Genomic DNA, 25069 nt, shown 5'->3' on the forward strand with positions numbered 1-25069 from the left:
ATTCGACTCGTCACTTAAGCTCCATTATTATCCAATGAAATTCTCTCAATAGCCTCATGTGATTTAGTCTAACAGACTGGCCAGGCACCTTAGCTAGAACTCAGTTTTTCAGCAAGTAACGGTCAAGCTCGGTTACTGAGCATACACGCTTTGCGCGCTTTAACAAAATGGCGGCCACAAGGGGAGGTAAAATTGAATTTGTGTTGTAATCATTTTGGAACGTTGTGGTTAAATGCCTTTACTCACTTATTTAGGAACATGGAGGCCGTACAAGGAGCTTCAAGCGACGGTAGAACGAGCTTTATACAAGAAAACTTCAGAAGATTTTCATGAACTCGAGGTTGCCTTGAGGAAATTCAAACCAGATTTTACTACTTTGCTCAAAAATCCGGTACGTCAAATTACTGATCATGATTTTTTTCTTTCACATATCGTTGCGACTATATAATGCGCTCTACCAAAATAATCTGAAAAGTTGATCCATAAACTGTCGTTGGGTTTTTGTTAAAGCTCCTCGTTTTCGGTCTGATCTGACTTTCGTTCGAATTAAAGTCAGATCACGACTCGTAGGACGATACTGGGTATAAAAAGTTCATAGAACTTCAAGAAAAAGGATAGAAACTAGAAATGAGGGTTATCAACTATATTTGAAGATCTTAGTTGTTAAGCATGACTTTGCTCAGCAGCTCAGGCAGCTTAAATTTAAGTTACTACAAAGTTATGCATCAATCAATTCAAAGTTTCAACATCCTCTCGCCGGGCACCCCTACCCCTGGGCATTTTGAGTTTTGAAGATTGGTTCATTCAAATTCCTGCATCTTCTGGGGCCAAAGTACTGTTTAAATACTCCACCCAAGTGCCAGATTTGATGGTCAATTTTTTTGTAAAAGGCAAGATCAGTAATTGGCTTTCTACTCATTTCATTTTACCACTCAGGGTTTAAACCTTGACCCTGTAGATGCCCGTGAAAGTGAATTCTTTATCTTTTAACTCCTCCCTAGTAGAAGATAACACTCGTATTTTCTGGAAAGACTTGATGTTTCTGGTCCCCCTCCCCTCCCTGGCAAGGAAAGGGCCATCAAATGCTTGTGGGTTGCCAGGACAGGGATGTTAATGCTATGTTTTCACTGGCACATTACTACCTAAACCCCTGTTCAGATGTACTGTAAGTCTTACATGTACCTGAATTGTAACACTTGACAACATGTCGTGGAAACTTCTTGTTGTCTTAAATTTCTGACATTCCTTGCCTCAATTCACTCTTACTCTGACTGCATTCTCAAAGTGATAAGTTAAGGATGTAAAATTGAAACCTGAGGGAGAATCTATAAATACTAAACTTACAGTAAGTCCCAAGGCTGTGCTCAAAAAAAAAAAGTTGAATGGAGCCCTCTGCTCTGAAACTGTGAAATCCAGGGTGTCCACCTTAGGCTTCCTATGAAAAAACTAAGATTCCTAAGTCTTCCAAGAGCAAAATTAAGGCACCAGGGGTCACCAGGTGCTGCTAGACCACAGCCCTGAGTCCCCTTTCACCCTTCCCCCCCACCAAAAACAAATAAACAAACAAGCAAACAAAATTGAAGTTGAGTTGAGCCTTATTTAGAGATTCCCACAATTACTTAATTTGTAGTGCTTAATGTCAAAATGAACCTCCTTTTCTTTCCTTTAACTTGTAGGCAAAAAATTCTGACCACCGAGAGCAATTGAAGAGAGCCCCAACTACTGGTCTTCAACTTGCTGGCTATACAGAGAAACAGAAGCTTCCCGAGCGGTTTGTGCAGGAGACCCTCATTCTTAGTGACATTCTTGAACTGAATGAATTTGTGTGTGTGGAGTTGCTTCTTGCTGGTGAACAGCAGCAACCTAACTTTCCTGGTCTCACCAGAGGTTTGGTGGCAGTACTTTTGTATCATGATGGGCGGAGATGTTTGATTAGTGCTTTGAGAACAATGATACAGTCCCGAGAGGGAATAACATGGACGTTGGGTCTCTACGAAGAAATGTCACAGCTAGTAACCAAATTCAGTAACGAGCTTTTGGAAGAAGGTAATAGGTTATACACAGAGCTGGGTTTGGCAACATATTGGTTTCATATTAAGTTCAACACTACAGTGCTGTTTATCTAAAAAAACTGTTAAGAGAAGAATGGTATATTGATAACTATTGATAGGCCAACACTTGTTACAACAGAAGCCAAACTATTCACCCATTTTCAGGGCTTTACACTAACAGTAGCCAACTAGCCACAGACTAGTACAAATTCAGTTTTGGCTAGTGGTTTTCTGTTGAGCCCTGATTTTTATTGTTTCATATTAATTTTCTGGGCCGGGTTGTTCAAAGCTGTGTTAAGATAACCCAGGGTTAGTGTGAAATTTGATTTCAGATCTGAAAGCTCTGAAAGAAAATTCAGCTTAATTCCATTTGTCTACAATTTGATGATTGAATGTCCTAAAAAGAACTAGGAAAATTATCCTAAAATGGCTTTTGATTAGAGAAAATAATTTAGAAACCTGGATTAAAATTTAACCCTGTGTTAGAGCTAATTGGCCTTTGAACAACTAGGCCCTGATCTTTTGGAGGACAGACATATCTATCACATAATCATTACCACAATTCTGCTTCTTTATTATGTTGAACTATTAATGGTAAGTGGCCATACATGTATGTGTGATCAGTAATACACCACAGGTGACATCAGCATGCGGTAAGAACATCTGAAGGGACACACAGGGCTGTGGCTTGTGAGCCCTTTTGTTTTAACCACATTTGACCACATCTGAAGGGACACACAGGGCTGTCACTTGTGAGCCCTTTTGTTTTAACCACATTTGACCACATCTGAAGGGACACACAGGGCTGTGGCTTGTGTGCCCTTTTGTTTTAACCACATTTTGATGTGAAACCTTACTGAACAGAGGCATGGCAATATGGAATCTTTTAACTTTCTGTTACAAGACACGTGGCATCACGTAATCTACACTATTTTTGAAAAAGATGGTTGGCAACAGGAATCTTGCTATTAAGTATACTGTACTTGATTGTCATTTCAGGATTGGTAAAGATAATTTTTCAACAACTTGAGCAACTTGATGTTCAAAATGAACTTGACAAGCTGGAAAGAGGACAAGCCATAGGTGATGAACGCCACAAACAGCAACTCATTGACTTTATCACAGATCAGAGACAGCTCCTGGCGGAATGTCTCTTTTGCTTTGCTTGCCAATCACCACTCCCAAGGAGTGACAGTCTACAACTGTTGTCTTTTCTCAAGAAATGCCCCTCTATAGATGCTAATGGCTCACTCGACAGTGTTTCTCTTACTCTGTTAATGGCTATGTTGTACTGTTTAAATGTTGATCCTCTTGATGAAGCAGCAGAGATGCAGGGGTCTTTCCAAGGTGTGCTCAATGATTATGTCTTGTAACATAACCTTTGTAAGAAGCTAAATGTGTATCATGATATTTTGAATCACTCATGTCATTTAAGAGCATGAGCTTGAATTATGAACGGAATAAAAACCTGAAATAATAATTTTGTAACTAAAGGTAAATGACACAAAAGGAAGATAGAGATTGTTTTGGAGTGGAAATGATAAACTTGAAATAATTAGGCTTTGGCTGTGCCTCATGAGTCCACAACACTTTGACCCTTGTGATGATGAATATTGTTGTTGATAAGAATACAGACCACCTTAAACCACTGTGGCTTTGTTAATTCTCTTGTAACCATGTTGGTTTACGGTGTTTGTTCTTTTCTTTTTTTCTTACAGAGGAAATGTTTCCTTTGTTGACGGACCACAGCTTCATTCCAGACTTTCATCAGGAAATTATGGGGCAGGAAACATGGGAAAATCAAGGGATGCGTGCATGTGTTCGTTTTGCTTGGGCCTTGGTACTACGAACCTGTAGCCAGTGGCCTAATATTGTTGGAGCAGTAGAGGTACTGGAGGAAGACGAAGGAGTGTTGGATCTGGCAGTGGAAGAAAATGTTTTGAGTTTCCTTCGATACTGTGTGGTACGAGCCACCAATTTTCATCAGGAGGTACAGTTGTATGTTATAGTTTCTCTTTGAGCATTATATGGAATGTGTACATAAGATGAAAGTGAAAAGGGTGTTACGTACTTGGCGCGTGTATTGGATGTAATATCATTCTGATCACTGTAATGTAACGAATCTAAAGGCTTCACATTTCTGTGAGTAAAAGTCTAAAGCAATAATCTCATTTACTTCAAAACATTGTAACTTTTGTTTTTCAGTTTTCAGAGCTGTCCTTGTCCCATAGACAAGTTGTGTTGAAGATCTGACTAGTTCTCAGCAGTAGATTTAAACACTTCCAGGTCATTGAGCCATGAGTGTTGAGGAACCTTTGCTAACTCTAAGTACAGCATTGATCTGTGCTTTGGTGCTAACAATATGACTTGGTTCTCTGCAGGAGTATTTTGTCCAACGATTACACTCACTTGTTACTGGATTTATTGTCAAGATGCCTTTAAAGGTATTTTAATATTATTTACTTTAAAATTTTTAGTTTGAGATTTAATATTAATAGTTCAGTAAAAACTTTGTTGACATTTTGACCCTTTCTAGGATGTTTTCAGTATACAGCATGACTCCTTTAAATGCCCCTTGATGTAACACACCAAAGCATCTGATGAATTATACAGTAGAGCCTGGCTAACGCCAACTCCCTGGGGAAACACAAAATGGCAAAACAGTTTGAGTTAACAAGGGGGGTTTGAGTTATTGGAGTTGGTGTTGAACTTTTGTCATCCTGTTAATAATCATGAAATCCATGGGAATCCCTTGAATCTGCTTGAGTTAGCACTGATTGAGTTTGAGTCAGCAGGGTTCTACTGCATGCACACTGTACTTTTAAGTATGTAAGTTTCAAATCCAGTTAACCAATTGTTTTTTTTTTTTTAATCCCAGGTTAAAGAACTGCGCAACCATGGTGATGAAGCAGCACGTATTCTCCAGGCACACTTGCAGGATGGTGTGGAGCCCCCTGCTGACTTGCCAAGACACTTTGAAGATTTGATGAGAATGGTAGGAGCCCACTTACACATAACTCTAGTCATAGAAACTCAAATGTTGTCAATCAGTACAGTGCTATCCTTTACTTAGAATAAGTTGGCTCAAACTTATAACATGTTCCCTGTCAAATCCCAAAAGGTAAATTTTTATTCAAGCCTTTCTTGTTTCTTAGTTTTTAGTTTTTGTAAACCCCCACTTTGTCTTGGTTTGCGCATTTAAAAAATTGGCAGAATTCAGCCTTTGTGACTTTGAACATGGTTTGTAATACACCTATATCAACTTTATTTATGTAGCTAATTTTTCAGTATTCGAGTGTCCTGACTAATCTTATTATTTATAGATAACAGGGCTCAACAGTAACTTTTCAACTTACTAGCCAAGTAGCTAGTGACAACTTAGATGTTACAACAATTTCAGTTTGTTTACTACCCAAATTGGCCAGTGGAAATTGAAAACCACCAGCCAAAACTGGATTTCTACTAGTCTGCAGCCAGAACAGTTACTTGGTGACCCTTAGTGTGGAACCCTGGATAACTTTTCGGAATACCTTTGACACTGTACCTCTGTACACAAGTTCTTTAATGTTTTTGAAATAATGTATTTCGTCCACAGATTGGAGAGCTATATGAGAATAATTCACTTGGTCTTGAACTTGCTGTAGATTTTTGGTGTCCCTTGGACCCAGGCTCTTTCACTCCCTTTTCACCTTACAACTCATCAAGAATTTCACCAACTTTCAGACCACGTGCATCTCAGAAGCAAGTAAGGAAACAATGCATTGCATTTATTTGCCAGCACCCAAAGCTTAAATTGCATTATTTTAAATTATTTATTTAATCTTCTCAGGAAGTCATTACAACTATAGGAAGTTTTGTTGCTATGTACCACACTTATGATTTATACAGGGCTCTACACTAACTTTTTAACTAACTAGCCCAGTGGCTAGTGAAAACTTAGATGTTAGTACAATGTCAGTTTGTTTACTAGCCAAACTGACTTGTTAAAATTGGAAACCACAAGCCAAACCAAAACTGAATTTCTACTACAGTGTTCGTACAGGTCATGGAAAAGCTGGAAAGTCATGGAATTTTAAAATTTCATTTTCCAGGCCTGGAAAGTCATGAAATTTAGGTGTGGGTCATGGAAAGTCATGGAAAATCAATATGCTCTCTATGAGTGAAAGGCAATAAGACCAAAGGTTGAAAAGTTAACTGACGAGTCCAAAAATCAGTTTTAATTTCATTAAAAATAAACAGAAGCAATCATTGTGAGATTGTTTGCAAACAGGTCATGGAATCTTTTAAAAGGTCATGGAAAAAGTCATGGAAAGTGATGGAATTTTATCAGGTCAAAAGTGTACGAACCCTGTACTAGTCTGGCTAGTTGGCTACAGTTAGTGTTCAACCCTGTTATATACTAATCTTGCAGGATAAAGAAATTTTAAGTTTCTGTTGGTGCTTACTATCAGGGCAAATTCCCAGACAAAGCATGCATCAATTAATTCAAGGCCCAAGTTGGATTTAAATTTCTCTGGTGCCTCCTAAAGATAGCAGGGGTGGCTTTGCTGTCTGCTTCTTTAATGGTGCAGCACTTATTGTCAAGTAAATTTTATAATTCACAAATCCTTAAATCAAGGATGCAAGTGTAACTTTACCAACAAATAACAAATAAAAAAAGTGAACAAATATTGACAAAAGACATGGAAGAGTTGCTCTGCAGAAATCTTTGACCAATTGTACAATGTATGCTTAGTTCTTTCTTACATCCCTAATTTCAATAATTTGTTGTTTTTTTTTTTCAGGTCAGCCTCTACAAATTTGTGCGGCTGGCTGGAGATCTACTGCCTGCTCCACTATTTGTTCCATACATTGAAATGCTGTGTGGCCTCTCAAACAGCCCTCAAGCTGCTCATCACTGCTTCAACTTGCTCAAGTCTACAGCTAATGGTCCTCTCTCTTGGGATCACTTCTTTGCTTCCATCAAACAGTATTTTATGGATCTAAGACAAGATGGTGCAAACACAGGTGATACTTCTATTTCTGATGATTTTTCTCCTCTCTCTTTTCATCAGTACAGACCCAACACAGGCATCATTATTGTTTCATGTTCAAACCAAATCTTGATTGAAAAAACACAGCCTGGTTTTTGGAGGGTAATTTTGTGTTAATGTTAATTAATGGCTATAGACTAGTGTAATAGATGTATGGGATGATGTGCATAATTATTTTTGGTACACAATGCAATTTACACAATATATAAGCTAGGCATTTCCAATTCATGGCCTGTTTCTTTTATATTACCCTGATTGGTTTCTTGTAGTGCAATTTTTTGTTAATATTTATGTTCATGTCCATGTCTCTTAGTGATGATGTATGGTGGCTTGGCGCGAGAAACAGGCCAGGTCCATAGACCACACCTGGCAAATCGTAACATAACACCTGAGGAATTAGAAGGGCTGGAGGCAGTGTTAAAACTCACAGAGAGAGTTGCTGATCAGGTGATTTTGAAGAGATAGATTGTAAGAACTTGCCAAAAGTCTGGTCACCTTTACTGTTAGTATTGTTAGTTCTCCTATTAACATCTAGAAGCAGAAACAAGAAATCTGTCAAATACCACACTGGAATGGTACCTTTGAATCTTTGAAGATATCACACACATTCTTCAAGAGGTGTGCAAGGTGGATGGCAACAGTAAAATTGCTGTTGATCTACAGTTCATTGAAATCTTAGAAGACTTAGAGAGCTTTTTAATCGGATGCGATTACCACTGACTGTTCTTAAATGTTTATAGGATGAAAAAGCCCGTCTTACAATGTGTGAAAGCCAAGCTTGGCTTCCCATCGCATCCCTTTTCGGCCTGCTTGGTTGCCCTGTGCCTCTTAGGCTTAAGGCACAGATTCTCTCGACACTTGCAGCTTTTGCCAAGTCTCCAGAAATTGCTTCCTCTTTGTGGCATACCCTGGAATTATCACAGGTAGGGCCAGGCATTGTGCATCTTTATGAGTTGTGTGTAAGTTTTTGAAAAGTCTGCAATAATTGCAAGTTGAATAAGGTTGACAAATTGTACATATACATAGAGCTATCAGTAAACAAGCTTCACTGAAAATTTGCCCTCTATCTGTAGAATTACTTCATAATTTATTATCACCTCTCAGTTATCAAGAAGCACACAGGCGGATCTGATGTGGCTGTGCATCTCAGTAACCTTGCTTGCTAGCTAGCTCTCAAACTGCAAAATTTGATTTGTTCCAAACTCAAGTCAAAATGAAAAACAACTCTCTTTATCCATCCATTGAAATAACTAAATTATGGTTAGGATGTTTCTATGTTTCTATCTATTTATTAGTACTGGTAGTATCAAAATAATGTTAACTCTTCTTTTACCTTAGACATTGCAGACAGTCAGAACACCTGGGCAGGCTGCACAGCAAGGTGGAATACAGGTGAGTAGTTACTACCATGATGATAGGTATTGATGTGACAGTGGGATATTTCTGAATACTTATATCTTATTAACCAAGCGCAAGGGCCATACTGGGAGAATATCAGCCCGAGGTCTTGACAGTACGGACCAAGCGTAGTGAGGTCCGTGCAAAAAAGACCAAGGGCCGATATTCTTCCAGTGCGGTCCCAAGCAAGCTTGGTTAATAAGAGATTTATTATACAACTGAGGTTCAAAGGGACACAAGTGTGGTATCATTCGGGACCATTTGGGACAGTGCCCGGTCCAATACGGAGAGAATATTGACCAGCAATAGAGCATTTTGATTGGTTGATTTTAGTTATTGGCCCTTTGACTGCCCAAGTCGTGTAATAAAATGATTTATACTTCTTAACCTCCCAGGGATCAACATTAACTTTTCGACTTACTAGCCAAGTGGCTAGGGACAACTTAGATGTTACAACAATTTCAATTTGTTTACCAGCCAAACTGGGTGGTGGAAATGGAAAACCACTAACCAAAACTGAATTTCTACTAGTCTTTGGCTAGTTGGGTACCGTTAGTGTTGAGCCCTGCCTTAACACTTTTGGTCCTATGACTTACTACAGTAACTTCAAGTAAGTTTTGCATTGTTGTGCACTAATTTATGTTTGTATCTTTCTGCCATGACAATCAAACTCTGTAGAAAAATTACAAAATGTGATATTGTTATTGAAAGTATTGTTAATTTCTTTGTATTTTTCAGGTGGAATTGAATGAGCTTGAAGCTCGCAGTGAGACATACCCTGAGACCAGAGCATTCCTGAAGCTGCTGACTAATCTTACAGATATTCCCCTCCCAGTCAACTTGGGAGCAGGCTACAGGGTGCCTGGGTTTGAACCATACCTGGCATTCCTACGAGATGAGGTGTTTCTAAAGTTCAATTCAAGAGGATATCAAGATCCTCATGAAAAGGTGGTGCTTTTTTTTTTTTTTTTTTTTTTTTTGAGGGAATTAAATATTACTGTTAGTACAAATTGACTTTGTCAAAAGTTAGTGTGCCCCAAAACTACAATTAAATTCAAAACTTCAAAACTTGCTGGATACTGCAGTTAAATTGTATGGAGATACTGCATTTTTATTGCTTCTGTGAGTCCTCAGGGTTACATTTTCCTTACTATGGTCATTGGTGTTTTACTTTTGTGTCGACAGTGGAAAGTTGCCAGTGCTGTTCTACAGATCCTCTTCAAGTTACTGGAAGGTTACAGTCCGAAACCAGATGATTTTGTGGACAAGTTTGTTGAAATTCAGGGAGGAGAGCAGATGAAAGTTCCCAAACCTCCTGGATTAATTCTCATGACTTACATGTTAAATGACACACCAATGTTAAAAATGGTCAGTTTTTTTTAATGTTTTGTAACTTTATTGAAATAAAATTTTACCCAGCTTTATTTATTCTTATTCTTATTTTTATTATCATTACTATGTATATTCCCACCATCACTATCTCTGTATTACTTGTACTTTTAAAATTTATGAACCATGATTTCATGTGATTATTCTGATATCAAATTAACATATTTAACCATCCCTTATGCAGTTCAGGATTTGTTGTTGTTGTTTTTTTTAACAATCCATAATTTGTGCTCCACTTTTTGGTATATAATACAGTTGTAAGACAGTTGGCCTAAACAAAGGTTTTACTTTCTAAGTTGTTCCAAGGTCAAACTTCCATGCCAAGTCATGATTGATATGATTAACATTGCATTTGTTTTTATTTTGTCAGTTGCTCAATGTTATTGATAATGCTTCATCTTCGCTTGAATATCTCTCCATCACATCAGGTGTGTAGGTACACAAAATATTCATTAGATGATTTGATGTGGATTGTTATGCTTGTGCATTAGTGGTGAAGGGTGAGCAAAGAGGTTTTACAACATGATTACCAATAAACTATCCCAGAGCTAAAGTACTTTTTTTTATTATTAAGATAAATTATTTGATTTAATAGTTCTTTAGAGAGGTTTACAGTTTAGCTTTTGTTTTCTTCAGTTTTGCTTGAACAAAACTGCTTCAAAATATTTAACTTCCTTAGACCTTAGACCAAAATTGCATTTTTCACACAAGAGAAGTCACAGTTAAGTTTTAAACTTGTATTCCTGGTTTTGTGCTTTCTGTCCATCATGCAACTGGCATCCGATAGTTTAATGGTGGGTTGAAATTTATGAGGTTCATCTTTAGAGTGAATTTTTGAAACTGTTTTAGAGGGAAGAGAACATCTGGAAAAAGCAGCATTGCTTTGCCTGAGAATGATTGAAGTTGCATTGGAGAAACAAGAGGAGTTTGTGGACTTGTATCGCAGTGTACCACAACAATCAACAGTGATGATCTCCCCTTTAGAGGAACTGCTGCTCAGTGTTAATCCACAGTCAGGCTCCCCAGACTACCTGCTTAAAATCATGAAGTGAGTACTGATATGAGTAAAGGCTGATAGTTTTTAAAGAAACTGTTTGGGGCTGCGTCGGTAGGGGTAACGAAATAATTTGGATATACCAACGAAGTTGAAATGGTAAATTGGCCACCGTAACGATTACAAAAGGTGACGTTTCGAGCGTTAGCCCTTCGTCGGAGCGTTACGTTGGCCAATTACGGTGGCCAATTTACCATTTCAACTTTGTTGATATATCCAAATTATACTGATATGAGTACTTTGTTTTCCCCTTTTTTAGTCCTGGAACAGTATAGTAACTGTCTAATGATTAGAATGATAGCTTTGGTGGTGAGGAATGCAAACAAGGTTCCCACTTTGTCACTGTTTGTTCATAACTTTTGATTGGTTTCAGATCATAACATTTCTGGAACGTCACAAAGTAATTTGTCGTTCATATCTCTAACTCGCCAATTCTTCTCTTAAAACAAGATATATTGTGGCTGTAATTACGCGGGGAACGTTGTAAATTGTAAGCTTTCAGAACCTATCTCTTAAATTATTTGCAACTCTTGGATGAAGTTACTTTCGCAAAAAGAAGACGTGCCCTAGGAAGAGGATGGAGATAATTATAGTGATTTGTTGATGCATACACGCTGTGATAATGGAAGATTCTTGTATCGGGAAAAAGTGCTGGCACAGGGTAACTGGAAAATCAGGAAAAAATCGTGTAATTCTTCCTGGAGGGATCGGAACTATGTGTAGTTAACAAAATGGTAAACACAACGTACACAATTTAATGAATGGTAAAAGTCACAGCTACACTATTGAGTTATGGATGTGGGAAGTTGCTAAGCACGAAAGAAGCGTAAGAGTCGCGTGAGGCGATAGCTGAGAGCGACTCTAGCTTCTTGAGTGCTTAGCAAATCTCCAAGTGTACGCTGTGGTGTTTACCATTTGTTTTATAACATAACATTGATACATTTAAGCAAGAGAGTTACCTTTTATTTAAAACTGAAATGTTACGTTACCAGAAAAAACAAGCGCGTGGAAACAAGTCTTTGTACTTGCCTACGTCAGCAGCGCACACCCATGGGCAAATGGTAGATCCTGAATTGACCAATCGGAGCGCGTGCTTTACTTTGGTTATTTTGGAATTGATGTTGGGTCACATAAAAATGGCCAGGCGCTCTGACACAAAGAACACTTTCAACAAGTTTTTCTCATTTTAAATGCTTTTGTCCTTTCATTGAAAAAACAATTTATGTAGTAATAATATGTAATTGATTAGGCTGTCATAGCTGATGAAACTTTTTGTCGTTATCGCAGATTTGTTTCTCATCTTCACACTGGAGCTGAACTCAACCTATCTGTTGTTAAGATTTTGTGTCTGGTCTGCCAGTCAATAACCGTTCAGAGGCATTTTGTGAATCTCCTTACTACTGATCAGGTACGACAAGCTCAGTTTTTCTGAAATAACAAAGAAAACTTCAACAGTTATATGACCCCAACAGCCCCGCTCATGTAAAACCTGAAAACAAATGTGTAGAAATCCAGGCGGGTTGACTTACTTTTGTGTTCATTCGGATGGGGCCGTGCGGGCTTCCGCACCTCTGCCGCAGGTATCAAATGTTTTTTGTTTGTGTAATTGAATATAAAAGAAAACAGTTAAGTAGCGTTTTCGATTAATTTTGAGTTCCCTGCTCCGTCGAGAAAAATCATAATAGTAAAAAAATTACACGTATCTTGGGCTGGACTGAGGATTATGTGGCTCTAGGAAGTACGAACCTCACGGTTGACAATCTGTACGTCTAGACCCTGAGTCGAATATATGTTCCCTTCCGGGGCTCTCATAATCGGTTTTCACGACTCAAACTATACTTAAGCGCTCGATTTATAGGTAACTCCTCCTTCGGCACAGATGATGACTAACTCAGGTTATTAAAACTGTAATAAAAAATCACTGTCATCGACTTTAGTCCTTTACAGGACCACACCCACCTGGACTAGTAGACTGTACGATCGACTGTTCCTTTTGGGTTCAATTTTTTACTGATTGCTGTATCGATACTAAATTGTTTTACTTTTCACTGTCCAATGATTGAAGCAAAAAATGTTTTCTTCACAAGCATTCAGTGGATGACTGGTTATTTCAGCCTTCTGTACAAATTTACGGTTTTCTTATTTGGGGTTTATTACTTTCTGTTTTGTTGTCTTCTAGGTTGCCGCTCAGAAAATACTTATTGGATTTGTTGATCAGTTAGAAATCAATGAACCTGAAGAAAATCTCGGAAAAGATGAGCAAGAACTGAGAAATGGTAATAACTGATTCTTTGAATTAACTTTTTCTATGTCGCGTTAGAAGAGCGCAATCAAAAGTTGCATTATTTGGCCCTTTGAGCGAGCTTTTAAGGACCGGCATGTTATAGTTTCAGCTCCCTTAAATGAAGTATTCAAATGTTACAAATGGTTCATTTTAATGTTGTGAATGCAAAATTTGAGCTGTGCCCCGACATTTCCAGATTCTTAGTCAACTTAGAGAACCGATGCTGGAAATAAATTCTTATGACTTCTCTACTTTTTACTCTTTAGCTGGACATATGCTATCGTGTTTTTTTTTCCCCAAGGAACTCTCCAGAACTGTGCTGTTGAACATTTGTAATCCTTTTATTCTTTTGTAGAATTCGTTGATGAGAGCTCGTTTGGAATATCACAAATTCGAAACGCTGTGAGGCAAAATATACTGAGACTGGTTCTTCATTCTCTCCAACACCCTCCACCCAATCTGGCTCACTTTTTGATGGGCTTTGAGCTCAGAAAACCTGTGTCCAAGACCAATCTTCAGGATCCTGGTAAGTGTAAATCTAAAACGCCGTAAGGGTTGAAAGTTGATCTTGCCTGGACAGGCTCCGAATACTAATTTGCGGTAGGCACTATATAAGTTCTAGAAAACTGGCGATTACGAGCATATGTGATCCATCAGTTGCTGTCAGACACCAAACTGATCTTACGTCTACGTTCTTAGAGGGTAAAAGGTGCGTTCAGAGTTTCAGAGTAACCCGCAAACGGCAAATGAGTTTTTAGCTACGATAGAACAGAAGAATCTAATAAATTTGATTTTGCATCACTCTGTTCGTTGTCAGCCGTGGCGCCGGAGTGGCATGCGTGAGAATGCGCCCCCCTAGGCTCTGAGGCACCTGTGTAAACGAAAGGGGGAGGCATGTTCTCACGCATGCCACTCTGCCATAGACATGTACATATGCTGCACAGGTGAGCGTGTATTGGGCAATTTTTTTTTTTTTTACTAATTTTAACTTGCTCAGCAGACAATCTATGAAATAATCATTTTCTATAAAAAAAAAAAATCAAATCAAGGTCAAGCGGTCCTTAGTTCCCTGGCTTATATTGGTTTATTTTGAGACTAAGCTATTGCATTGAAAGAAAATGGTTTGCTTTACTGGGTCAGAATATAATAATTAATGACAAAACAAATTTAAAAACTTTCAACCGGCTTAGCATTTTTCGAATTTAAACCTCCACCAAAAATAGGTGCCAAGCGAGGATCAATTCGTCACATATCATCCACTGGTAAAAAATTCGATTTATTTCATGTTATTTCTACAATGTATTTATTCTGGTACAGGTGTTCTGGGTGCTTCAAAGACCTGTCTCCACGCAATACTAGACATTCTGAACAAAGGGGTGGATACACATCATGGTCCTTTATGTGTTAAAGACACTCCAAAATTCACCGAGCTTGCATATCAGCTTGTATACAATTTGTGTGCCAATAAAGATACCGCAACCCCGACACTGCGCTACCTGAGAACAAGCCATGATTTCCTGTACCGGCACCTTCAACATTTACCCTTTCTGAATCTTGCAAATATGAATATGGGCGAAGGGCAGCCTCCTGCTGTAATACTTACCATCATCAGTCAACAGTCATGGCTTCTGAAGACTGCTGCCATTGAACTGAGAATGACAGCTCAAGGACGACAAAGATCACATGCCCAGAGGCTCCTGATGCTCTTGGTGGGTGAGCCATCAGCTCAGACCCTGATGGGTAAGACGCATTCACCAGAGTTAGTTCCAAGGAGGTTGGAGGATGATTTCAGTGCAGCTGACACCAGCAATGCTGTTTATCCTGGCATAGGACAGACACAGACCAGGCGGAAGCTCTTAACCATCCTCGAATCCGTAGAGTTCTGTCAGGATGTGCCTCCACTCTTACAGTTGAATTATTTTGATGTGGCTGTCACTGAGAAGGCCATTGCCTCCTGTGAGCAGAAGGCAGAAGATAGTGGTGTGACATTCTGTAATGTTCCTGTTCTTCATAAACTACTGATAAGTGAGATCAGTGGGGTACAGGGGACTGCTACAGCTGGACAGAGAAACTTCTTGTTACAGGTTATTGTTGTATTTTCAAGGGGTTTTGTCTACATACTCAGTTTTACGTTTTGGAAACTTTTTACGGAGCAGTTTTTTAGTTTATTTGTTAAGTTCACTTCTTTTAATTCCGTAGTTTTGATCATGGAGGCGCCATGGGTTGAGCTGTGCCTCCTCTTTATCTTTTGTTGTTTTGGATTGTACTAATTGTAGCTGTGTCTGTATTGAAAAAAAGGAGGTTAAAGACATTCTTCACAATGTCGTGGTGCGGAACATGGTACGAGAGAGTTTGCACATCAAGAAGGAGGGATTTGAAGCTTGGAGACGGGTTACAGAAGTGACTCTGGCCTCGTGTTCTGCTGATATCTTACCAAAAGATACAAGGCAGACCGTTATATCTGAGGTACTACAGGATTTACTCTCCAAGGTATGTACTCCTTCTACGCCTAAAAGGATTGGCACTTAATCGAGGGGGGCTCCTATAAAGTTAGCGCAGCAATAGGATAAAAATTAAAGAGAATATAAAGCACAGAAAGGAACTTACTAAGCACTTGGAGATAGAAATGAATGGAATGGAAAAGAAACTATAATTCTGAACTGTTTCCGCTTTAGTTGAAGTTTAAAAGTTTTAAATAAAAGTGTAACGGTAAAGGTTTTCCTTGTATCCCTTCTGTTTAAGGAGGAAATACGGTATGTTATAATATTACTCGACGGTTTTACAAGACCTTAAGTTGTAAGAAATTATAAAGAAATCCTCTAAAGTACTTTTGTAAGGACTGACAGATGATATCTGTCAGGGACTATATTTGTAGCAATTAATTATCATTTGTCTTTCAGCTTAATGTCTGTTTTATTAACCAGCACCTCATTGAAATGAATCTGAAACCTTTTAATTGATGGACTTAGATTGCAGACGAGAATACGCTCCCAGAACTTACATCACCAGTATCAGGGGTTATCTTGACTCTACTGGCGCATTTACGTCAGTGTACCATTCCTACTGCCCCCTTATCCACACCTGGTGTAGACAGCGCCAGAGCAGGCATACCTGTCCGTCCTCAAGCTGTGAACTCTCTTGCTGTTGGTCCATCTGTAGCCATCTTGAAGGGCCTGATAGAGACAGTCTTGCGGTGTGGAGGAGGATTGCAGCGGGTCAGGGCAAACCTGTACGCCGCTCTGTTGTACTTTATGCAGACCGCGCCAGAGTCCGAACCGACCAAAGAACGAGGTTAGTTACCTCACTCAGGTAACTTGTGCTCTTCTCTTCATGACTCAACTGTCTTAAAGTTGACGTTTATAAACAATTCAATTTTATTTACCAAAGTGGAGGTAACTATCCACCAGTTCCACCGACACTGAAGTGATATTATTGTGTTTTGATACTAGAACCAAAATATAAATATATTTTTGTCAACGTAACGAAGAATTGAACCCCTTGATGCGCGATTCGTCTTCTCGGCCGCGCTGAGGTTAATAGTAGTCGTTAATCACATCAAAGCTAGCCAATCAGTGTGCGTGAAAAGCACTATTCATCTGCATGGTAAGGTTACAATGCTAATGCTTGCTTTTGATGGATGTGAGGCGTCTCCACCAATCGTAACACTTTCTTCCAGCTTCGGCCGCTGTTGGGTTGATTTTGAGGATGTCAGTTGTTGTCAAGCACTGTCAGTGTAAACCACACAGGTGAAGAGTGCTTTTCGCGCGCGCTTATTGGCTGATTCGGATGTGATTAACAAGTACTATTCCCTTCCGAGCAGCCGAAGACAAAATCGTTCATCAAGAGTTTAATTTCCCACCGTTTTTGTGCATAGAACTATTCACAGAAATGAACTTATTTTTTGGTTTCTGCGCGGTTTATACTAAAACAGTTCACAATGTCTTTGAAAGTGGTAGATATTTACTTCGAAGCTTCTCTGCTCTGTAAATATCCACCGGTATTAGCCTCCACTCTGGTGTTTAGTATTAAGCTCGATTGACATTTATTTTAAGATAGGTAGGATATTGGAGTGAAGAGTACAAGATTTTTCTTTTCGCATCTTAACTAGATGTCATACTTGCAGAAGTTCGAGCAGTATTGTAGTTGTTCATTACGTTTTCATATACACTTAACACTAAATAATTGACTATTTCAGGTGTCATGGAAAACGTATTATCGTTATATCCGGGGCAGCCGTGGGACACCAGTATTCTCCCGGTTTTGTCTAGTTATGGTGAACCATTTATGGACACAGTCTGTAGAGATTCTTGCGATGGACACGATGTGGGTCGGGTAAGTATACTGTAAAAATTGCACTTTTTATATTCTTAAAAATTCAGGGGATTCAAGCTCAAGCGCTTTTTGAGACGCACACTTAAGCATCAACCAAAATACCTCAGCAGACATTAGCATTTTTAATTGTTTGAAAACAGGATGAAGCAGTGACATTGTAGTTAGTAGTTCTTTCATTTTGTCTCATCCTTGCCAAGCCACTCAGTGAAAAGTGTTTACGATCACCAACCAGAGCCACGGGCTTAAGTTATGCGGGGCGGGTTATTACAACAGTTAGAACTTCTAAGGCGGAAAGAAAATAATCTAGAAGCTTTGTAGTGTAAGATTTCCTGGCCGTCTCTTTCCATTCCTTTTACTGAGATCATCTTTGCTGTTGCTGTCGTTTCAGATGTTAGCGTTTTCCCTCCTTGATACAATAATTGCCGTTGACTGGCAACATCGTTGGTTAAATTATCTCAACCTTAAAGGCTACCTCAAGCACATGGTGGACGCTTTAGCACACGAGGACCATATGTTGCTATCAATGTTGGACCCTTCACCAGAGCCCCTCAAGGTAATGCTCCCCCAATAGAATCAGTTCAGCTCATATTTGAGCTTCTGTGCGTCTGTATAATGGTAATGCTTATGGTTACTCGAAATCTGTCTCAGGGTGCAATCGCTATCCATGCAGCACTTCATACTGTTATGATCCACTTAAGCTCTCTCAGACAGCGAGGACTACTTGTTTCGATATTCTGTGGGGATTTGTTGGTTTTCAGCGACTAGGACTGGCGGAGTTTCGTTGTTCAAAACTGTGGAAGACCTAATAGTTGCACCTTAGTATTGTAAGTTAGTAAGTTAGCGCTTAATCAGTCTTCCTCATCCCCTGGGGAACTTGACCAATGAAACGTGCCTTTCTGCATCAGAATTGACTGAATCTTAGACGAACAAATAATGATGAGTTTTAATACTCTCATCACAGTGAACAACCAGGCGTCTTTCCATAACTTTTACTCTCTTAATATCAAATCAGGCTTTGTACATCTACGAGTCCAAGATGGCTCTACTAACCCGTGTGGCACAGTCTACGGAAGGCGCTAGGGTCCTTCTTCAAGCGGGACTCTTATCACGCCTGGCAGAATGTGCCTTTTTGGATCACAGACCCGAACATGACATCGCTCAAAGGCTTATGTCCAGTGACGTGTACACTCATGATCAGGATACGAGCGCTGTCCTTCATGAATCATTTGTGCCCACAGTGTTAGAGAGATACAGACAGTTATTGATCCCTGCTTTAAAAGTATCACTGGCAATGCTGACATCCTTGGGGTCACATAATCACAAAGAAGTAGCTTCTAAGGTAAAGTAGGGATATAAACCTTTTAATTAGAAACGCAAAATATCGATTGGGTAATTGATGTTTTATGGTTTCGACCCTTGATCTTTTCATGATTGCTACATCTCCATTTTTCATTCATCATCTCAGACCATGTGCTTTTCACGTTCCAAACTAATCATGTACAAATCGATTTTTATGAATAGTAACACCATGAATGAGCTTCTGTATTTTAAACAGTTCTCTTCTCTTCTAAGTGCATCTGGCATCTTGTAAGCCTTCCTCTGAAGAAAACTCGGGCTGTTCAGTTGCTTCTTCGCCATAAGACAGAATGCATGGCTGGTATGCATTATACGCTAGTTGTTTGCGTCAAAGTTACAGCAGCTTGCATAAAATATTTTTCCCCATTGTTTGCCTCTATAACTGGAAGACGTGATAGAAGTTGTATTTGGGTTCATATCTGATGCAAAATTAAGCGGTTTATTTTTCTGCAGGTTTTACACTTTGTTGTGTCACATGTGGACGTATTTGTCAGCATTCTTCAAGACAGACTGCCTGTTCAATCATCCGGGTCATTAAAGGAACTCGGCCTCGCTACAGGAATCGTGTGCAACATGGCACTCACTGAGGCTGCCCTCACTACTGACGAGGACCTTGGTCAAGAGCAAATCCAACTTAGAGGACCCCTAGCAAGGATCGAACGCCTTATGATTGGTTTGCTGCCGAGATATTGTTCAAGCGATAGCTGGGAGAAGGTAAAATGCTGTAGTTCTCTTGTTACTGAGCGAAGTTGATCATGATTCTTATAATTGTTTTCGTGTTTTATGAACGATCCTTCTGTCTTCTTTCTTTTTCCTATCTGTTCAAGGGTTGTTTAACGTAATTAGCCAGCAGTAGCGGAGACTAATTATCGCTGGGATTTGTAGTGTTTGTGTTGATTTAAGGAGTATTCTAACCGTTTCACGACATCTGCAGATCGTCAAATCTATGATGGAGAAAAACGGCGAGGAACCTGGCTCTAAGTACAGTGTTGTCGCCATGGAAACTCTCGAAAAATTGCAAAGAATCTGCTCAAATGTTATTGGTTACTGTAGAACAGTCATGGAGTCAGCTGGTACGAATTTTACTTTTTGAAATGAATTTTATTTCCACTACTTGATTATACATGTGGGAATGTGATCTCACCCCCGTGTCGACTTCGCGTAGACTGATTATTCCTACGTGCGGACGCTTTCTTTCCTCTCGCGTGACGGACTGAGTTGGCAAAAAGTTACTGGTTATTTTATACTTGAGGTTGTTATCCATTGCCCTTACTATAACTATCACCCCTAGCAATCTGTGCGGGTTCTGACAGTATCTGACGGTATTCATGGATTTATACTCCATATGTGATGTAGGGCCTGTAAACAAAGTGCTCTTTTTCTCCAGGTCCAGTTCCCTCCCATTGTCATGTGCTGTTTTCACCGAGTTTGACAGATTCTTTATCTCGCGATTCTCGCCTTACTAGAGAAGGTATGGAGAGTAACAACATTAAGTCACGCCCATAGCATATCTGGAATTCCATTCCGACGATAGTGATATAGAACGTAAATCTCCTTTTCAATACATTTTTTTTTTTATTTTGGAGGTTCTGTAGCCTCCTTTTTCAACTGTCGTTTAGCCTCAGGGGAAGAGTGTTACGTGACCAACTCAGACTTTGGAGACTTAAGAGTCGGCCTTTAGTTCAGATGTCACATTCTTTTTAACGTGAGCAAACCGACCTCGCTCGACTTTAAGGGTGGTACTAACCAAACATTTGAGTCGATTTACCGAGAAAGTAGATTAGAAACAGCTTGTGTGCGATCTACTGTCACTTAGATTTGCACTGTAAGGAAATCATCAAGTTTCGCGATTGTGTGAGGAATTTCAAACCGTTGAGGAGGAACTAAAAGAGTTACTTTCAGTTAGTTGTTTGGTTTTCTTTTCGTTGGTTTTTTTTTTCTTTTAATCATTTGTATTTCCCCTAGCCATTCGTTCGTCAACCGTGGCGCCTCCCCGCCGTCAGGTCAGCCTTGGTCTGCCTGTGACTTTTATGAAAAAGTGTTGCGATCAGGTGTTTCAGGCGGCTGAGTTGTTGTCACAGACGCGTGTGAAGCTGCAAAATGTGACCGACCTGACAACTGAAGAACTACGAGAGGTTTGATTTCTGATTTCAATTATAGCTAGTGGTCAGAAAAACTAAGAATCTTCGGATATCTCTGTTGATGTATGTGTGAAAATTATAAGTTATTCCTGCTCTTCGCCAATTACTTAACTCTAACAGATTCTTTTCTTACTTTGAATGTGTAGCCAGGTGATAGTCAGGTTTCAATCAATCAATCGATCAATCAATCCTTTATTTAAACACGTGACATCTAGGAGTACAGAAGTTCTCGTTAAAACGTGGACGTGTATGTACAATTAGAAAAAAAACATAATTTCTGTAAGAATACAAATAATAAGTAGATCTATTAAATAACTAAAAACAGGATGGAAGATCATAGACAAGAGCTATCAACAAAACTTTGCAATATTAACAAATTAACAATAACAATATTTACAATCACAATATTTACAATCACAATATTTACAATCACAATATTTACAATCACAATATTTACAATCACAATATTTACATTCACTACCGCTAAGCCATGTGGGCTTTAAGAAAGGATACACAACTTTTGGGATACACAAGGTTTGATCATCGTTTTCCACGCTTTGATAAGAGTCTCAATTGGGTGATAGCATTTATGGCTTATGGTTAAAATTTTGGTCAATTTTTCGGCTAACGGTTGAAATCTTTTCATCAGTTCATTATGGTCACCATTAAAAAAAATATATATATATATGGTTAATTTTTTCACGACTAATGGTTAAAATTTGGCAGTTTTTACGCCCAACGGCTCAATGTTTTGGCTGTTTTACGGTTAATGGTTAACCACATTGTGACCCTCTTTAATGCTTTCAACCCAAAAATGTGCCAGAGTGAATAACTGTGGGTTTTATGTTCTCCAATCCTATAGTTAAACCAAGCTCAACACGGCGGAGCTGTTCAAGAGAGATTATCCACACAGCAAAGACACCAACTGGCACAGAAATATCTCGCTCAGATTGTACAGGGCAAGACGCAGGAGATATCCGCTCAGTTGTGTATCCTTTGATGCCCTGCAAACGTTTTGGAGGCCCGTTTGAAGGGAAATCCTCTCTAAATGCGAGTGCCTTGCTCTCCAGCTACCACCAAATCAAACACCACAAAATAATAACCTCTGGTAATTAAAGGTGGAATTGCAGAGAAAGAAGTTTTTAAAAAACTTCAGGCTTGGTGGAAATCGAAGCTATGCTTTCCCGATTCATTTGGGACAATCTTACAAATTGAATTATGAAGCTAAGTTCGTGTAACTAACAAAGCTTGCTTCGCTCCTAACCCGCTTCAGAATGTCATGCACTTTTAAGAAAACGAACGTTTCCTCTTAATTTGCTCAACAGACATTATTGAGAATTGTTTATTTATTCTCTGGCGTCACTTCGATTTCTACTTTTTGCACTGCATCCCGTCGGATGAAGAACGACGCATGCTCGCTGGACCGCCGCTGATCAGCAGTCAAATGAGACGATTGCAAGGTACTGTTGTTTTGTGGTTATCATTTTCGTCCTGATTGTGGTGTCTTGTGACAACGAGCGCATAGCAGGCGCTCACTCGATATATGTGTCTTAACAGTTTAGATTCAACACCTTGTTTCATTAATTCGTAAAGGGCTTGTAGACTTTGGTGCAAATTGGTACATTGCGAGCGTTACTTTGAGTGAAAAAAAAAATGAATGAATGAATGAATAAATTACATTACTGATTACAAATTAAGTGACAGTTTATTCTCAGTCTTTTTCGTGGCAATTATTTGGTTGCCTCACGCATACTCTGCTGCAAAGACAGAGTGTTGTTTCACAAAGCTAAAGAGGGGCCGTTGAGGACACTAACATATATGGTGTTAAATATTTAGATAATTGTTTTTATTTGTTTTTCTTTTTCTTTTTTTGTAACCTCCCATCAACCATCATGCAACAAGGGCATTGATTTTTTTTTCTACAGAGAGACAGTCACTTACGGGAGCTTCATCAACATCAAATCCTGCTTCAGAAGCAATGGGATCGGGAGAAAGTGTGACACGAGAGGACATCGACGCTGTGAGTATTTATTCGACCACTTTTACTCGTTCTTTCATTCGTTGGTCGTTTCTCTGGCTTTCTCAACCCCTCCCCTTTCTTCGCCCCTTTTTTATGTTAGTTATAATTTTCTTGTGTATTGCAGCTCAAGAGAGAGGCAGCTAGTGCCCTTACAGAGACATTTTTGAAGAAACTCGTTGAGATTGAACAGGTACGTAGTTGGGAATTCCTTTTTCTCCTTTTTTTTTTTTTTTTTTTTACTACTGTCTTCCCTATTTTCTGAGAGTGATTTGTGGCTGGACGCCCTGTTAAGGTAAAAACTGCCTCCTTTCTTGGTCTCGTTGTAGAAAACATAACGATCTGCAAGTGAAAGAGGAAATGCGTGAGCTAATATGTACAGTTCATTCTGAAGAACCCCAGATATGTCGAGTTCATAGTTATTTTGAATTACTTATACTAGCAGTGGATTTCGTCGTTTTTTTGGGCAACAAGTTTACACTACATAGACTGGTGACTTATCTAACGTAAAAAACTTCATAGAGATAGCCAGTTAATAAACCAGATTAGACAAGAAACATTTAGCTGAGAGCAATTCTTTTGCTGAATCTCATGGTAATTTCTCTTCAGGATGTCCGAGCATCATTTGCAGTCATCGACGTTAGTGCTCTGGACTGCCACTTATGTCTCACCAATGCACTCCATCACAAAGGAGTGTTTTTGCAATCTATAATCCTGTGATTTATTCTGTTCTTTTGTTTTTCTCTGTTTTGTTTTTTTGTTTTGTTTTGTTTTGTTTTTTGTTTTTGTTTTTTCTTTGTTGTTGTTGTTGCTTTTTAGACGTACGGAAAAGGAAGAACGCGGTTTGGATTTATCCAAGTTCTCGTCCGACGTATCAAAGGACTCCTTCAGAGAACGCCTTCACGCTACGAGATGACCAGCGGATCACGTTAAGAAGACATCGAAACAAAGTGTCTGCCAACTTATTCATTCCCCCATTGTTCATCGCTTACTTGTCAAAGGCATTTTCCTGGACTTTGCAATCGGTTAAGAACTGTTTTTGTCGGTTGTATGGGTGACTTTTGAGCAGAAATAGAATAGTCGTTCAAGTCATGTACCACTAAGAGCAGTGTTAGCCCAAAACTGTTAATCCTTTGCGGATTTGCAGACTCTTACGACGACATGACGTGACAACCCAGAATGCACGTTTGACGTTTTAGTGTGTGGTTAAGCCAACTTAAACGGATTTTTACAGGTGGGATGTGGAGGGGGAAGTAAATTCAAACGCGAAGTGCGATCAGTATGATCCGAAGCAGTGCGCTTGGCTCACATCAAAAATTGACTCTCGCCGGGTATACAGGTAACGTTTCGTTCGAACTACAGGAGTGCCTTCTTTCTTCTCCATTCCCTATCAAACCCTTTTTGCAGCTAGGAGGAGTAGTCCTGGTCCGATAGTGAACTTTTGTATGAATTTAGAACTGCTTTTTTTTTATGTCAGATCTTTCTTTGAATTATAACTGGCAAAAAGTTTGTACCTCTGTATATAATCACATAGTTTTGACGTACTATTTAAAATAGCGAGGAATAAAGGCGTAAATAAAGCTTTCCTTTACAGTCTCCGTTTTCTTTCGCATTTGGCCAACCCTGCTTGTTCTGTGTCGTAGTTTTCAAATCCTTAGAGAGTAAAGTCGGTGTCCAGTTGTTTGACCTTGATTTGTTTTCGTAATTTGGATATCCCTTGGATATTTCAAATCCTTAGAGAGTAAAGTCGGTGTCCAGTTGTTTGACCTTGATTTGTTTTCGTAATTTGGATACCCCTTGGATATCAAATGAAACATCTAGAAACATGAAAATAGGGGGGAAAAGTCATAAAGCGACAGGATCCGAGTTTGTCGCGAAAAGAATTTCTTCATGCTCTACCCGACGCAAATAACTTCAACGCAATATGGATCAGTTTTCCTTCTCTGGAGCCTGTTTCAAACTCTTCCACATGCAGTTTATGACACTATTTTTGGTGATGTGAGTGGAATTTTCC

The 25069-nt window shown here is 39.2% G+C and overlaps 1 protein-coding gene across 1 annotated transcript; it reads left to right on the plus strand.

Annotated features, from left to right (window-relative positions):
* The first annotated feature begins 97 nt into the window (after positions 1–97).
* On the plus strand, positions 98–24651 carry LOC111343579 (nuclear pore complex protein Nup205). The gene is made up of 34 exons (XM_088737979.1): positions 98–186; positions 255–391; positions 1677–2046; positions 3051–3398; positions 3770–4041; positions 4433–4495; positions 4930–5046; positions 5647–5796; positions 6836–7058; positions 7398–7531; positions 7825–8007; positions 8423–8476; positions 9221–9430; positions 9668–9850; positions 10242–10299; positions 10721–10919; positions 12213–12333; positions 13105–13201; positions 13565–13735; positions 14527–15293; positions 15508–15699; positions 16179–16500; positions 17405–17541; positions 17930–18094; positions 18554–18880; positions 19351–19611; positions 19832–19970; positions 20285–20368; positions 20863–21032; positions 21901–22027; positions 22364–22498; positions 22964–23058; positions 23183–23248; positions 23875–24651. The coding sequence occupies exons 1-34, from the start codon at positions 168–170 to the stop codon at positions 23986–23988; spliced, it is 6210 nt and encodes a 2069-aa protein (XP_088594105.1). The 5' UTR covers positions 98–167; the 3' UTR covers positions 23989–24651.
* The last annotated feature ends 418 nt before the right edge of the window (positions 24652–25069 follow it).

Source organism: Stylophora pistillata, chromosome 1, assembly GCF_964205215.1.
Source record: "Stylophora pistillata chromosome 1, jaStyPist1.2, whole genome shotgun sequence".
Lineage (NCBI taxonomy): Eukaryota > Metazoa > Cnidaria > Anthozoa > Scleractinia > Pocilloporidae > Stylophora > Stylophora pistillata.